Below are 15,373 nucleotides of genomic sequence, written 5' to 3'. Positions count from 1 at the left end.
CCATGGATTTAATGTTTTTTTAATGTAAATGCAGTTCGTGCGTTAGTTAAATTAAACAAATATAAAGAGGTAGAACATGCTTAAAAACGTTGAATCCAAAAGTGACTAGAGACGTGTTGTCTTCCGCTTCTGGGCGTGTACCAAACTAAAAAAAAAAGATTCGACCAATGAGAAGCTGGCGCGTTGCAAGCTGGGAAATGTCGTTCCTTCAAGCGTTCCTCCAGGTTTGGGCGTTCGGATCGGAGACTACAAGTACCAGGCGCCACCGCGGAGCCGTTCGTTTACAGTGCACAGTTCAATTTGTTTTGGTTTATGCAGACTGCGCTTTGTCACGGGGGGAAGCCAAGGTCCACCGCGGCCCGGTTACACGTCTCCGACCCGCTGCTATCTCCCTGGATCGACTCCTCCCCTCACCCTCCCCCGGACCCTGCGCCCTGCGCCGCCACCGCCCCCTTGTCTCGCGAGCGCCGTTATCGGACCCCCTGAAGCTGGCCTGCTAGTTAGCAAACGGGCTAACGACTGCCAGGTTTCCCCCATGTCCTCTGAAGAAGCCTTCAGCTCCGCGATCGCAGATTGGCTCTTCATCAACTCCTGGTGGCTCCTCCTGCCCTTCATCATGCTCCTGGTGGTCGCCGCCTTCATCGTCGTCTTCGTGCTGCTGCTGTACATGATATCCCCCCTCATCAGTCCCAAACCTCTGAAACTCAACGGGGCCCACGTCGTGGTGAGTGCAGCTGTGGCGTGAACGGGCGGGTCTGGGGACCAGCTGGCCGAGAGGCGTCCAACAAGTCACTTTATAATCTGGATAAATATATAATACAGCCGAGAGGCGTCCAACAAGTCACTTTATAATCTGGATAAATATATAATACAGCCAAGAGGCGTCCAACAAGTCACTTTATAATCTGGATAAATATATAATACAGCCGAGAGGCGTCCAACAAGTCACTTTATAGTCTGGATAAATATATAATACAGCTGGATAATATATAATACAGCCGAGAGGCGTCCAACAAGTCACTTTATAATCTGGATAATATATATAATACAGCCGAGAGGCGTCCAACAAGTCACTTTATAATCTGGATAATATATATAATACAGCCGAGAGACGTCCAACAAGTCACTTTATAATCCAGATAATATATATAATACAGCTGGATAATATATAATACAGCCGAGAGGCGTCCAACAAGTCATTTTATAATCTGGATAATATATATAATACAGCCGAGAGGCGTCCAACAAGTCACTTTATAATCTGGATAAATATATAATATAGCTGAGAGACGTCCAACAAGTCACTTTATAATCTGGATAAATATATAATATAGCTGAGAGACGTCCAACAAGTCACTTTATAATCTGGATAAATATATAATATAGCTGAGAGACGTCCAACAAGTCACTTTATAATCTGGATAAATATATAATATAGCTGAGAGGCGTCCAACAAGTCACTTTATAATCTGGATAAATATATAATACAGCCGAGAGACGTCCAACAAGTCACTTTATAATCCAGATAATATATATAATACAGCTGGATAATATATAATACAGCCGAGAGGCGTCCAACAAGTCATTTTATAATCTGGATAATATATATAATACAGCCGAGAGGCGTCCAACAAGTCACTTTATAATCTGGATAAATATATAATATAGCTGAGAGACGTCCAACAAGTCACTTTATAATCTGGATAAATATATAATATAGCTGAGAGACGTCCAACAAGTCACTTTATAATCTGGATAAATATATAATACAGCCGAGAGACGTCCAACAAGTCACGATATATAATCCGGATAAATATATAATACAGCCGAGAGACGTCCAACAAGTCACTATATAATCCGGATAAATATATAATACAGCCTAGAGGCGTCCAACAAGTCACTTTATAATCCAGATAATATATATAATACAGCTGGATAATATATAATACAGCCGAGAGGCGTCCAACAAGTCATTTTATAATCTGGATAATATATATAATACAGCCGAGAGGCGTCCAACAAGTCACTTTATAATCTGGATAAATATATAATATAGCTGAGAGACGTCCAACAAGTCACTTTATAATCTGGATAAATATATAATATAGCTGAGAGACGTCCAACAAGTCACTTTATAATCCAAATAATATATACAATTAACCTGTTATACAGCCGAGAGACGTCCAACAAGTCACTTTATAATCCAAATAATATATAATACAGCTGGATAATATATAATACAGCTGAGAGACATCCAACAAGTCACTTTATAATCTGGATAATATATACAATTAACCTGTTATACAGCTAAGAGATGTCCAACAAGTCCATTTATAATCCAGCCAACATATAATACAGCTGAGAGACGTCTAACAAGTCACTTTATAATCTGGATAATATTATTTTAATGAGATTAAATTTTATTTCAGGCACACACGCACAAAAAAGCCCTGTTCACATTTAACATAAAATGTGAACTGGAACAAAAAAGAAAGCTCCAGTTTTGCCTGAAAGAGTGTGGGAAGAAGAAAACTTATTTACCCCCCCCATTTTCAATTAATATTTACCTAATGAATGTCACAGTTACATCTTCTGTTTTTATGCAAGCAAAGAATCAAAACTGAATAGCAATCATCTATACACATATTGACTAAATCATACAGCAATCAAATAAACAACACATAACAATTAGTAATCAACAAAATACCAACAATGGAAAGAAAAACAAAAAAACCCACATAAAATTACTAAATAACATATAAATTAAAATTAACATGTGGTTGAAGGGCTAAAATAAAGTTTTGTTGGGTGGTGAAGTAGCGTTTGACCGTCTGCGTCCAGGTGACCGGCGGCTCCAGTGGCATCGGGAAGTGCATCGCCATCGAGTGCTACAGGCAGGGAGCCTTCATCACGCTGGTGGCTCGTAACGAGGTGAGCTGCTCGTCTTCACTTCTGGTTCAGTCCTCCCAACGAGTGAGAGACTTCAGTTCTCTATACGTGATTAAACCTCTCTCTCTCTCTCTGTCTCTCTGTCTCTCTCTCTGTCTCTCTCTCTGTCTCTCTCTCTGTCTCTCTCTCTGTCTCTCGCTCTCTCTCTGTCTCTCTCTCTGTCTCTCTCTCTCTGTCTCTCGCTCTCTCTGTCTCTCTCTCTGTCTCTCTCTCTGTCTCTCGCCCTCTCTCTGGCTCTCACTCTCTCTCTCTCTGTCTCTCTGTCTCTCTGTCTCTCGCCCTCTCTCTGTCTCTCTCTCTGGCTCTGGCTCTCTGTCTCTGTCTCTCTCTGTCTCTCGCTCTCTCTGTCTCGCTCTCTCTGTCTCTGTTTCTCTCTCGCTCTCTCTCTCTGTCTCTCGCTCTCTCTCTATCTGTTTCTTGCTCTCTCTCTCTCTGTTTCTCGCTCTCTCTGTCTCTGTCTCTGTCTCTCTCTCTCTCTCTCTCCCTCTCTTTCCGTTTCTCTCAGGAAAAGTTGCTCCAAGCAAAGAAAGAAGTGGAGAAATGTGCCATTAACGACAAACAGGTTTGAATCAGCGTCTCACACGTTCTAACAGCAACATGGATCGATTCACCTGAACTCCCAGAAAATGCTCAATCAAATAGCGACAAATTAAAACAGAGTAGTCACAGTTGTTATTTGATTTAGCAAAATTAAGTATTTTACATTAAATACCAAGTTCCTTCAGTTCAACCTCCTTCTGACTTTTTCAGTTTTGGCTTTTCTTTGGTAGTTGAAGGAGTTTGGTCCAGTTCAGGGCTGAGATGTGGGAGGAAGATGCTCTATAATCTGGGTTTTAGTGGAGGAAGATGCTCTATAATCTAATATTAGTGGAGGAAGATGCTGTATAATCTAGATGTTGGTGGAGGAAGATGCTCTATAATCTGGGTTTTAGTGGAGGTAGATGCTCTATAATCTGGGTTTTAGTGGAGGTAGATGCTCTATAATCTGGATGCTAGAGGAGGAAGATGCTCTATAATCTATAACCAGACACAAGATAAAAAGATTTTTCAGCGTCCTTCTTTACATGGAGGAAATCCTGACTGCTCCTCTCACCAGACTTTAATCCCTCCTCCGTCAGGTGGTGCTCTGCATATCGGTGGATGTTTCCAGCGACTACGGTCAAGTGGAAAACGTGATCAAACAGGTAAAACCACCTTCTCCGCCGCAGTGGAACCTCTCAGGCGTTTATTATTATTATTATTATTAATCCATCTTTAAGGGACACTAAGAGCTTTTCTTTGTCTTTGCTTCCTCGCAGGCTCAGGAGAAACTGGGTCCCGTCGACATGCTGGTGAACTGCGCTGGAACGTCCATGTCGGGGAGGTTTGAAGAGGTGGAGGTGGAGCGATTTAAAGTGAGCGGACCGGCTCAGAACTTGACCTTTCGGTCCGGCGGCTGGAAGTTTGGAAGTCTCTCCGCTTCAGTCTAACCCTCTAATTATCCAACACAAATAAGCTGAATGTTGTTTTTTTCTGTCTTTATCACAATACTTGCAGCAATAATCCACACAAACCGGAAAAAAACATTACGTTTGCCAATTATGACTCCCCTCATTAGTTTAAAGGTCTGTTTTTATTCCGGTTCGTGTTTTCGGACTACTGTTTTCTTCGTAACTCGTCCTCAACCTCCTAAAATCTGAAAGTGCACGAGTGGAACTGCAGTGTGGAATATAAGCGAAAAACATATCAAGGGGTTTTTCGTAACTAAAGAGTGCAATTCTTTTTCTTTTTTCTTTTGTTTTTTAATTGAAAAAAGAAATGTTTAAATACATTACAGTCATTCCAATGTGATTTTATAGAGAAGATAGAAAAGCCCAACATATCCACATGAGCAAGCAGGTTTCAAACAGAGCAAAAAGCAAAAGAATCACAACAATGATAAAAGCAAATACAAAAGGACACAAAACAAAGAACAAAAAAAAAACATGATTTTGATCATTGAAAGAACAACGGCAGAAAATAAGTAAAAATCAGCAGCAAATTTCATCAATGAGGTGTGTGTGTGTGTGTGTGTGTGTGTGTGTGTGTGTGTGTGTGTGTGTGTGTGTGTGTGTGTGTGTGTGTGTGTGGATTTATTTTGGAAAGTTTGCATAGCAACAGCGGGGGTGGGGGGGGGGCGTAATGCATCTGAAGTACAGTTTATGTACATGAGATCACGTCACTTTCTTCTGGTTATTTAATGCAGAAAACTTTTAAATCCGTCCTGAACACGTCCACCCCCCCCCCCCCCTCCCTCCTCCCTCCTCCCCCCTCCCCCACAGAAACTGATGGAGGTGAACTACCTGGGCAGCGTTTACCCGACGCGGGCCGTCATCACCACCATGAAGGAGCGCCGGATGGGCCGCATCATGTTCGTCTCCTCGCAGGCCGGCCAGATCGGCCTGTTCGGCTACACCGCCTACTCGCCCTCCAAGTTCGCCCTGCGAGGGCTGGCGGAGTCGCTGCAGATGGAGGTTCGGACGACTCGGCTTGGGTGGGGTGGGTGGGTGAGGTGAGGTGGGTGAGGTGAAGTAGGTGGGGTGGGGTGAGGTAGGTGAGGTGAAGTAGGTGGGGTGAGGTGAGGTAGGTGAGGTGAGCTGGGTGGGGTGAGTTGAGGTGAGGGGTGTGGTGAGGTGGGCGGGCTGGGTGAGGTGAGGTGGGCGGGCTGGGTGAGGTGAGGTGGGTGGGCTGAGGTGAGGTGGGTGAGGTGATGTGAGGGGGGTGGCCTGAGGTGGGTGAGGTGAGGTGGGCGGGGTGAGGAGGTGGGTGAGGTGATGTGAGGTGATGTGAGGTGGGTGTGCTGAGGTGGGTAAGGTGAGGTAGGTGAGGTTGGCGAGGTGAGGTGAGGTGGGTGGGCGAGGTGAGGTGAGGTGGGTGGGGCGAAGTGATGTGAGGTGGGTGGGCTGAGGTGGGTAAGGTGAGGTGGGTGGGGCGAGGTGGGTGAGGTGATGTGAGGTGAGGTAGGCGAGGTGAGGTAAGGTAGGTGAGGCGAGGCGGAAGCAGCGGATGAAAGAATAAGAGGATGTCCTCCCCCCCCACAGATCAAGCCGTACAACATCTACGTGACGGTGGCGTACCCGCCGGACACCGACACTCCGGGCCTGGCCGAGGAAAACAAGACCAAGGTGAGCGTCGCCTCCGTCGACGTGGAGAAAACAAAACCCCGCCTCCTTTTTGTGCGAGTCGTCCTGCGACTCCGCCAACGTTTTTACCTTCTTTTCCCTCTTTTCAGCCTCTGGAAACCAGGATGATCTCCGAAACATCTGGAGTCTGCCAGCCGGAGCAAGTGGCCAAAATCATCGTGAGAGACGCCGTGGTAAGAACGAAGCTCCGCCCACACACACACACACTCACACTCACTCACACACACACACACACACACACACACACACACACACACACACACACACACACACACACACACACACACACAGTTGTTTGTTTTTAAGATTTATCTTATTGTGAAACTCATTTAAAACCACATTAAGGGACATGGAACTCTGTCATGTAATCAGTCGTTTCTGTAGCTTTACGTTCTATCAGAATTTAAAAAAAAATTCTGCATCCACGTTGTTATTTTTGGGTTGGGGGGGGGTGATGACATCATCATTTTCCACAAGTACAAGACTCTGGAACCCATAGTTTTCTCTTTTTTTTTATCAAGGGGATTTTCGTAACTAAAGTGTGCAATTCTTTTTCTTTCTTCTTTTGTTTTTTTAATTGAAAAAAACATTTTTAAATACAGTACAGTCATTCCTATGTGTTTTTACAGAGAAAATAGAAAATCCCAACAAATCCACATGAGCAAGCAGGTTTATTTGCGACTGTGGAGAAGAAAAACTCCCCCCCAACAGGGAGGAACCTTTGCAGAAAGGCCTCCTATCAGGATATTGACGACGACAAATCGATTAAACAAATATTGAGGTTTATATTCGTGGTGATTGTGGAGCTTGTAGATTCTTCACACGCCGTCGTCCTGTGGTACGTTGGAGAAACGATCACGAGCAACGTCCCGTTGCAGGACGACAGATTGAAGCTTCAAGTCGCTCACTCGAGGCTGTATGTGGAAAAGGGGGCGGGGCTTACGACTAAATCTAGACGTTTCTATTGGACGCAGGATTTGGACAAATTCTAGGGAATTAGAACGACGGGAAAACGGAAGTAGGAAACGTTTAGCTTTGTTTTGGTAGAAGGTGAGAAACGGATGAGGCGTTAAACCAAAGATATTAGATGAACTGCTTTTCCCTGTTTTTGTTTGTTTTGAGTGCAGCAGGGGAACTTCAACAGCTCGGTGGGTCCCGACGGCTACATGCTATCGGCGCTCACCTGCGGCATGTCGCCGGTCACCTCCATCACAGAAGGCCTCCAGCAGGTGAGCAATTGAAAGGAGTCTTGACGTCACGGTTTCAGCTCCGGCGTGGCAGATTTCAGACACAATAGTCTTTGTCCTCGTTATTTTACAACTAGAAATGCTTTGATTTGAAGAGCTTTTACTGTCCCATTAAACCGGAGACGCTTAAGATCGTCTCTTAATGGATCCCGAAAGTCATAACGTTTGGATTCTGCTGCCAATAAGGAGAGTTATAAGCGGTTGGAGTTTTAGCGTCTCGTCACATCGACTCCCGACTCTTCCAGATCGTCACGATGGGATTGTTCCGGACCATCGCCCTCTTCTACCTGGGCAGCTTCGACAGCATCGTGCGTCGCTGCATGATCCAGCGGGAGCAGTCCAAAGCGGCCGACAAGAGGGAGTAACGGCGGCCTTTGCACCCCCCCCCCCCCTCCTCCACCCGACCCCTTCATCCAGCTGTACAAGTGCACAACTGTAGGTGGGAGATTAAAAATAAGTTTAAAAACAAAATTACAAAAGAGAAAAAAAGAAAAAAAAAATCAAGCTTCACAGTCGGGAGAAAGAAGCAGACGTGTTTACCTCTGGTGTAACAACCCCCCCCCCCCCCCCCTCGCAACCCCCCCGTAGACGTCGTTCCAGTTCTTCGGTCCTCTAAAGCATTCCAGTGACTTTGGTTTTTACCGTGTGCTTCTGTTGGGTGAGCGATTTTGGGGTGGGGGGGGGGACTAAACACCCAGCAGCCGGGTATTTAACATAGGAAGGCTTTTAGGGGGGGGGGGGGCACTCGCATTACAGATTTGCACAGAAAACGCAGCCTGTCGGGCCGGATGAGGCGTTGCCACTCCCTCCCACCGGGGGCAGTGTCCTCAAACAGGACGCCAACTCTCACCTCTTCTCATGTTGTTGCATGTTTCCAGTTTTCGCCACCTTGTACCAGTTTTACACTGAAGACCCCCCCTCCCCCCCCATCTCTTTGGTACCACAAGTCTTTGCAGGCGAAGCACCCCCCCCCCCCCCCCACCCCAGTATTCTGTGTTTTTGTGCTCCATGTTTAAACTTGTGTGTGATTCAAGCAAAGATGTGTCTTATATCCATTTTTTTTATTTTTTTTTCATTTTTAAGTTTATCAAATCAGTTTTAATTTTGCAGTGTTGCAGAAGGTTTGTGTGCGAATGTGTTCGTTTGCTGTGACTGAGCCCGAGGAGAGAAAAGCCATTCAGTTGATCCCTTTTTTAAAAACAACAAAAAAAAAAGATTATTGCTTTTGTCTCAATCCTTAAAAGCACCAAATAGTTTATTCTCGTCATTCCAGCCGATTTCAACGCGAGGAGGAAAGTTGATGTTAAAGTAAAAGGATAAATAAAATAAAAGCAAAACCAGCACACTCTTTTCACGCGTTTCACTTTGAACGTTTGCGTTTAATTCTTTTCGGGTGGGGATTTTCCATCAACGTTTTCGTCGTGTTGTGTGATCACATGTTATTAAACGGTAAGAAAATACCACGCGTTATTATTTGAGAGGTTTCACGTTACATTAGGAAACTTTTCAAAGTCGATCTTGCGTAATAATTATGACTAGCCTCGACTCAAGTCTTCCTTCAGTCAGTCGGGGGGGGGTGGGGGGTGGTGTAGGTACTTGGATCAGAGCGTAGAGAGATTATTATTATTGCTTTATTGTTTTTGTTTAATACACCAATATGTGAATGCCAAAACGTGTTAAGACGACGTCTGTGGACGTTGAGTTGGCGAGAGCAGAGCGGGAGACGCATTCTGAGCCTTAAGACTACTGACCAATAGAACGCTGACAGAATGGACCCCCGTCTGTGATTTAACCCCCCCCCCCCCCCCCCCTACCCTACACACCCCCCCACACCTCCTCCTCCTCCTCCCTCCGTCTGCTTCTCCACAAGAAGAAGCCTTTACTTGAAATCCAAGATATGAAAGTGAGAATGGATGACTCGGGGTTTGACGATGTTCTCATTTGACATTGGTTATTAAAAAGGCACGCCGTCACGCTTTTCATTCACCTCTTTCTTTCTGTCTTTCTTCCTTTCTTTTTCCCTTCTTTTCCACCTGGACGTAGCCGCTTATAGCCGCGGGTAGCTCGCAGACGCGCCGTTTGATTTCAACCACCTTTTTAAGCTATGCAAACAAAGCCTATGCTTATACAATATGTTCAAACACACAGTGGATATTTAAGTTGTGTAACGCTCACACTACCCCCCCACCCCCCACCCCCCCACACTCATTTATCAAGCATAAGTCGTATCTCACGCTTCCGTTTCGTTTCTTTGTTTTTGCTTTCTGCCAAAAAAAAAAACTTAACACCTTCACCTTGTGTGCCATCGAAAGAAAATGTGAGAATTGGAACATTTCTTTGTCTTATTTTCTTACATGATAAACTGAATAAATACCTGTGAGGAAAAAGTAAAAGTCTTTGTTTTTTTTTGTCCTGTCAGGCCTTTTACATTTTAAATTTTCTACAGGTGTATTTTCTGTCCTGTGTCCAAGTGAAGGTAAATTCTATCCAGTCAAAAGCTGCTTCACTTTAAACGTGTCATTGACAAAAGTTTGTAATTCAAACCAGAAAAAGTTGTTTAATTATTTAAATGAATGCCATACAAAGTGCGTATAGGTTTTTTTTTTAACGTTTGGCCAACTTAAATGATTTGCCTGCACGTTATTCACACTGAGACGTACATTTAAACACGTCGGCTCAAGTGAAATTAAAGTTATTGAAGCTGGACAAACGTAATATTGAAACAGGACTCAATGTTCTGAAGACTTATCCTGACCTGGAAGTAGAAGATCACATCTCTAACTTATCACCTTGCTGATCATTTTCTCTTCCAACACTTATTTCAGTTTCTTCTATTTCTAATTTAACCACTGGGTCAGTGTTTTGTCAAAGTGTGGGCCGCGGCCCTCTAGTGGCCACTGGAGGTACTGAAGGTGGGCGTTGAGTGGGGAAACTGCAGAAAGTTTTCAATATTGACATTTCTAATCGACTTAACCGGAGTTAAATTAATTTTCAGATTGAAATGTTATAGAAAATGATATTGACACAATAAAACTGAAAGTCATAACAAAATTGTTTATTATTGAGCATTTTATTGCCATTTCCAGATTTGTCTCTATTAAATCATTCTGTTTCTGGAACCAGGTTTGATCAAATGCGGGTTATTCGTGTTGGCTGGGCTGCATATTTTATGTGAAGTCGAACTGTTTACAATCATGTCTTATAAAATGGAAAAACTCAACAATCCGACCATCATTTCCTGCGAAAGTTTTTTTTTAATTATTCAACGTTTGGAAAATATAGACTTGTTTTTTTTTTGGTCGAAGACAGAAAAGAATGACTGCAGACTTCTCAGTCGCTGTAAAGTCAGAACTTCCTCCACAAGGGGGTGGCGGGACCACGTCAGTGCGTAAAAGCCCGTAAAAAGCGGGACGCCGGAGATCCCGCGCGCTCCCTCGTGAATAAATCCTCCTGGCACGCGCGCGGCCGGATGAATATCTGTCTCTTATTTCCTGCGCCGGAGCCATAAAGGCATGCATTAAACATGCAATCAGGAGAGCGTCGCTGCGCTCGCGGTTTTTTTTTGCGGTTCTCCGTGTGCTCCCGGAGTCTCCGAAGCTCAGCCAAAGGAATGACTTCGTGAGGCTGACGTCAGGAATACCTCACGAGCGGAGCGCGGCCCACTCGGCCGATGTGGGCAGGGAAGCTGCCGAGGACGATATGAGGAGCAGCGGTTGGAAGAGGCTTCTCAGTCCGACCTTGTCTGGCTCGCAGTCCCGTGCCAGGTCGTGCGTAAAACGCCGCGAAGAGCAAGTTGGCCGCGTTTAGACGGAGGCTCTCCGTGCGCGCGGCTACAACTTTGGCTTTCATTCATATTTTTTTTTCTCTCCCTTCCTTCCCCCTCGCGATGCGCGCAGGAACAGAGCAAGACTACTACAACCTCTTCCGCATATTGGATTTCTGTGCAAAGAGAAGGTCGCTCATGTCCCTTGCAAGGATCCGGGAAATGAAGCCTGCTGCTGCATTTTTTACTTGAATTCTCCTTTTTTTTTTCTTCCCCCCCCCTCAGCGCAGTTTTCCCCTCAAAAGAAGTATTTCTTTCCCTGCGTGGGATCATTCGCCGCGTCGCTTTGCATTTGAATATAACCCAGTTTTTTTTTTTTCTTTTTGGAGAGGGGGGGAGAGAGAGAGAGAGAGAGAAGCCTCTGCAGCGCGTCGTTACTGCGCACGGAACCACAATGCGTTTAATTTAGGGAGAAACATAAATCTGAAATCTATTAAAAAAAGGGGGAAAAAGTGCCAAATCGAACCGGAATGGAGAACGAGCGCAATCGCAAAATCGTGGTGAAGTACATCTGCCATAAACTCTCCAAACGCGGATACGTGTGGAGCCTGGACGCGCTGCAGCGGGGGGACGACGCGGCTGAGAACCGGTCACTCGTTGACCCTGAGCCGACTTTGGTCCGCCGGTGCCGGGACGCGGACGGAGCCCGGCCCGAGAGCGAGGAGGAGGAGGAGGAGGAGGAGGAGGAGGAGGACGACGACAGCCCGCGCCGGTGCAGACGTCCGGCCCAGTCCGACCCGCACGCCGCCATCCACCGGGTCCTGCGCGAGGCCGGGGACGAACTTGAGCGGCTGTACCAGCCGGACTTCACGGAGATGTCGCGGCAGCTGTACCTCACCTCCTCCACGGCGCAGCGGCGGTTCGCCGAGGTGATAGACGAACTGTTCCGGGACGGGGTGAACTGGGGCCGGATTATCGCCTTCTTCGAGTTCGGGGGCACCGTGTGCGTGGAGTGCGCGTCCAAGGAGGACATGACGGCGCAGGTGGACAACATCGCGGACTGGATGACGGAGTATTTAAGTGGACCTCTTGACAGCTGGATACAGGATAACGGGGGATGGGTAGGTCTCGTTCCGTGCACTTGAGCGCTTTTGCAGTTGCGCAAAAAAAAAAAAAAAAGTCCTACGGGTTGATTTCCTGCTTTCAAAGCTTTTTATTTAAGGTTGACATGTGTCTTTCTTTTTTTTTTTCTGTGGCTGAATATCGGAACCACATGTGTGTGAGATTAATTTTTTTTTTTTTAAATGAAAATCTCCCTTCAGATGCGCCAGTGACGCACCGCGGTGCGGACGCGCGACACGGACGGTCTCACTCCGTGAGCCGCTCCCGTTTGGCTGCCGCTGCTGGCTGTTAGAGCCCGCGTGGCCAATGAGGGGACGAGATGTGTCCACACCTCCCGACGCTCTGGCGGTAGAAAACCCGCCCCTGTCAGAGTGTGTGGCCGGTGGTGGCCGGCGGCGTGGGGGGGGCGCACGCAGCTGTCACGGCGCACAGGAACCACTTAACGCGGCGGATGCGCAATCTCGGGGTTTAGGGTGGAAACTCTGACTGAACGTGTTGGATGTTTCCTCCCAACCTAATGGCTGCGCAATGGATGAATGTTTGAGTTTCCTCACAACTTCTCTCTTATAACGGCGGCTGTCAGGAACCACTGGGCTTAAGGGTCACAAGAAAAAAAAGATTTCTCTCCACATTTAATGTCAATGCAGCCAATTTATATCTTCCGAGGCGTCTTGAGGTATAAAGGCTCTCATGAGGGGGGACATCTTGTAAAAAAAAAAAAAGCAGTGCACAGACACGACAAAACCCATTAACTCATTACTTTTTCATTATAAATCCCAAATTTGTCTTTATTTTAATTATCGGACACTTTTGCACATCTTTAGCTGATTAAATCGATTCCATGTGGGAAGTCTGCTCGGTTTTGTATTGCAAAAAAAACCTAACCATAATCTTCCCCACAGGGTCACATGAGACTGTCTCCAACACGCTGCCGTTAAAATGTACAGCGGAAGCTGTAAAAAAGAAGTTCTGCAAAGGCTGATGCCAGTGAGAGTATGAGAACAGTTCAGGCTAAAAATATTCAAATGAGCTCAATAAACTGGTGTTTATGATTTTCAATGTTAACCATGTTTAGACTCACATTTTACACAAATTGTCTAAAATGAAGAAAGAACTTCTCTGCGTAGTTTCGAAGCTTCGATTGTCTTTAGTTTCTCAGATATACACGTAAAATGAAAGATTTATTGAGCTGAAATAATGAGAGAAAACTTCTATTTCTGGGATACCTTGTAGTACTGTTAGGTGCCACACGGGGGTGTTGTGGGTTTGTTGTCAGTCGGAGAGAAGAAGAATTGGGTTTGAACAGTGGATGGTGAACTCAGGACAGATTGACTGCTACAGCCGCCCACTACTGCCCCCTACAGCACAAAGGCAGTACTGCTCATACCTCACATATTGCACTTCGCTCGCTCGATGTTGAAGTTGTGGATTTCCTGCACGCTGACGCGAAACGGGGTCATGTTTATTCTTTTAATACTGAGTCATTAGGCAAATCAAGTTAAGGTTGTCGTGAATTGCGGCGGGAAAGGAAAGTTGACGGGTCTGTGAAGCAAATCGAAAAAGATCAGTGATCTCATTTTACTCTGGATGAACTTTGCCACTTTAATAGAATCTCAAAAATTGAAGTTAAATGTAAAGAAAAACTGTGAAAATCCTCGAAATTCATTCTCTTTTTTTAACCTAATCTCACATAATTGAGTGAATGAACTGTCATCTCCTTTTTTTTTAAAACCCCCCCCAAAAAACATTTTGGATGTATTTCTTCCCACGTTTCTTTCCCCTGGTCTAGTTTGTATTCTCGTCACACTGACGATTCCTGCTTCCCACTTTGAACACCTCCGCCGTAATCCAACACTGAGGGAAGTGAGAGCGGATTCTAATAACAGACTCTGACGCGTTCGAGCGGAAAAACACAGTAAATCCCTGCATAATCGTCCACCTGCGGCCGAGGCTTGGGTTCAGGGCGGCGCTGCAGTGGAGGGAGGTTTCACCGAGCCGGACACATGTCAGCAAACAGCTCACTATTGAATTAATGCGTTTAGGCCTCCGGGCACAACTGGACCGGCGGTGGCTTCGGCCATCAGAGCTTTTCTGCACATTTAACTGACACGTGGGCTTTAGGTGCTAACGAGGACCGGCATCACATTTTATCTACCTCGGGACATTTTTCAGGCTTTGCATTGGATTTACTCCTATTTTTTAGCATTAGTTTTAACTTAAAATCAGTGAACGATAACCTAAAACAATCAAGAGAATGTTAAAGAAAACTGTGCTGCAATACCGTTTTCCACCACACGGCAGTGTCGTGAGTCACTTTAACGTCCATATCGACTGTGGTTGTCAGTAGACGTTGTTGAGCTGCGGCCCAAAGTGGTGCAGCTGCGCTAATTCTTCATATTATAAGGAAACGCTGCTGATGTACACTCACCGGCCACTTTATTAGAACGGGACGGATCCCAAGCTTTCACGTTGTTTTCGGTTTCGAGGTCTTTCCGTTCGTCTCCGGTGCAGTTCCGGCCGCCCCCGGTCTGAACCGTAGCCTGGGTTTGGTTTGACAGCAGTGGACATTCGGCTTCTGCAGGAAAAGCTCAGTGACGAGCCGGTCTGTATCCGTTCTCCTGTCCCTCACCGTGGAAACCGGTTGTCAGGTCAACCGTTCGCCGGACCGACGACCACGACGGGTCACATAAGTCACCTTTCCTTCATCGTCCTCATCCTCGCCTTAAGCGTGCGTGTGTTTCATGAGTTTGAGCAGCCCGCCGGGCCTTTTAACGGTGAAGTCATTTCAACGCTGGAGTCTCTTCCAGTCATCAGAGACTCGCTGCTTTAAAAAAAAAAAAACCTTCCTTTTCGAGAGTGTGACAGTTTTCTAGTGTTCTCCTTCTCTTTCCAGGAACGGAAGCTGTTGAGCGAGTCAGCGGTTTCGTGTTTGCTTCGTGGGTTGTTTCTTTTCTTTCATTCTTTCATTCTTTCTTTCTTTCTGCACCACTTCACTTTTGCAGACTCTTGTTGCAGACTCTAGTTTCCGATCGCGCTCCTCAAACCTGCTCCCAATCAGCCTTTTAATTATGTGAGGTGCTCTTAAATGAGAGCATAACATTTACGCTCGCCTGGTGATCGTAGCTGGAAGC

The 15,373-nt window shown here is 45.8% G+C and overlaps 2 protein-coding genes across 2 annotated transcripts in view; both read left to right on the top strand.

Annotated features, from left to right (window-relative positions):
• The first annotated feature begins 336 nt into the window (after window positions 1-336).
• On the top strand, window positions 337-8,359 carry kdsr (3-ketodihydrosphingosine reductase). The gene is made up of 10 exons (XM_080503251.1): window positions 337-724; window positions 2,842-2,931; window positions 3,455-3,511; window positions 4,068-4,133; window positions 4,248-4,343; window positions 5,250-5,441; window positions 6,009-6,092; window positions 6,200-6,283; window positions 7,238-7,339; window positions 7,603-8,359. Exons 1-10 carry the CDS (start codon window positions 536-538, stop codon window positions 7,720-7,722), a joined length of 1,080 nt encoding a protein of 359 aa, XP_080359377.1. The 5' UTR covers window positions 337-535; the 3' UTR covers window positions 7,723-8,359.
• Window positions 8,360-10,507: 2,148 nt separating this feature from the next.
• The window catches only part of bcl2b (BCL2 apoptosis regulator b), a 37,864-nt gene continuing 32,998 nt past the window's right edge, over window positions 10,508-15,373 (top strand). Inside the window, exon 1 of the mRNA XM_080503367.1 lies at window positions 10,508-12,241. Coding sequence (XP_080359493.1) covers window positions 11,651-12,241 — 591 coding nt within the window. The 5' untranslated portion in view covers window positions 10,508-11,650. The remainder of the gene's footprint in view (window positions 12,242-15,373) is intronic.

The sequence above is a fragment of the Blennius ocellaris genome (assembly GCF_963422515.1).
Source record: "Blennius ocellaris genome assembly, chromosome: 10".
NCBI lineage: Eukaryota > Metazoa > Chordata > Actinopteri > Blenniiformes > Blenniidae > Blennius > Blennius ocellaris.
Note: the sequence above shows the minus strand (reverse complement) of the source record. Positions and strands in the feature narration are given on the sequence as shown.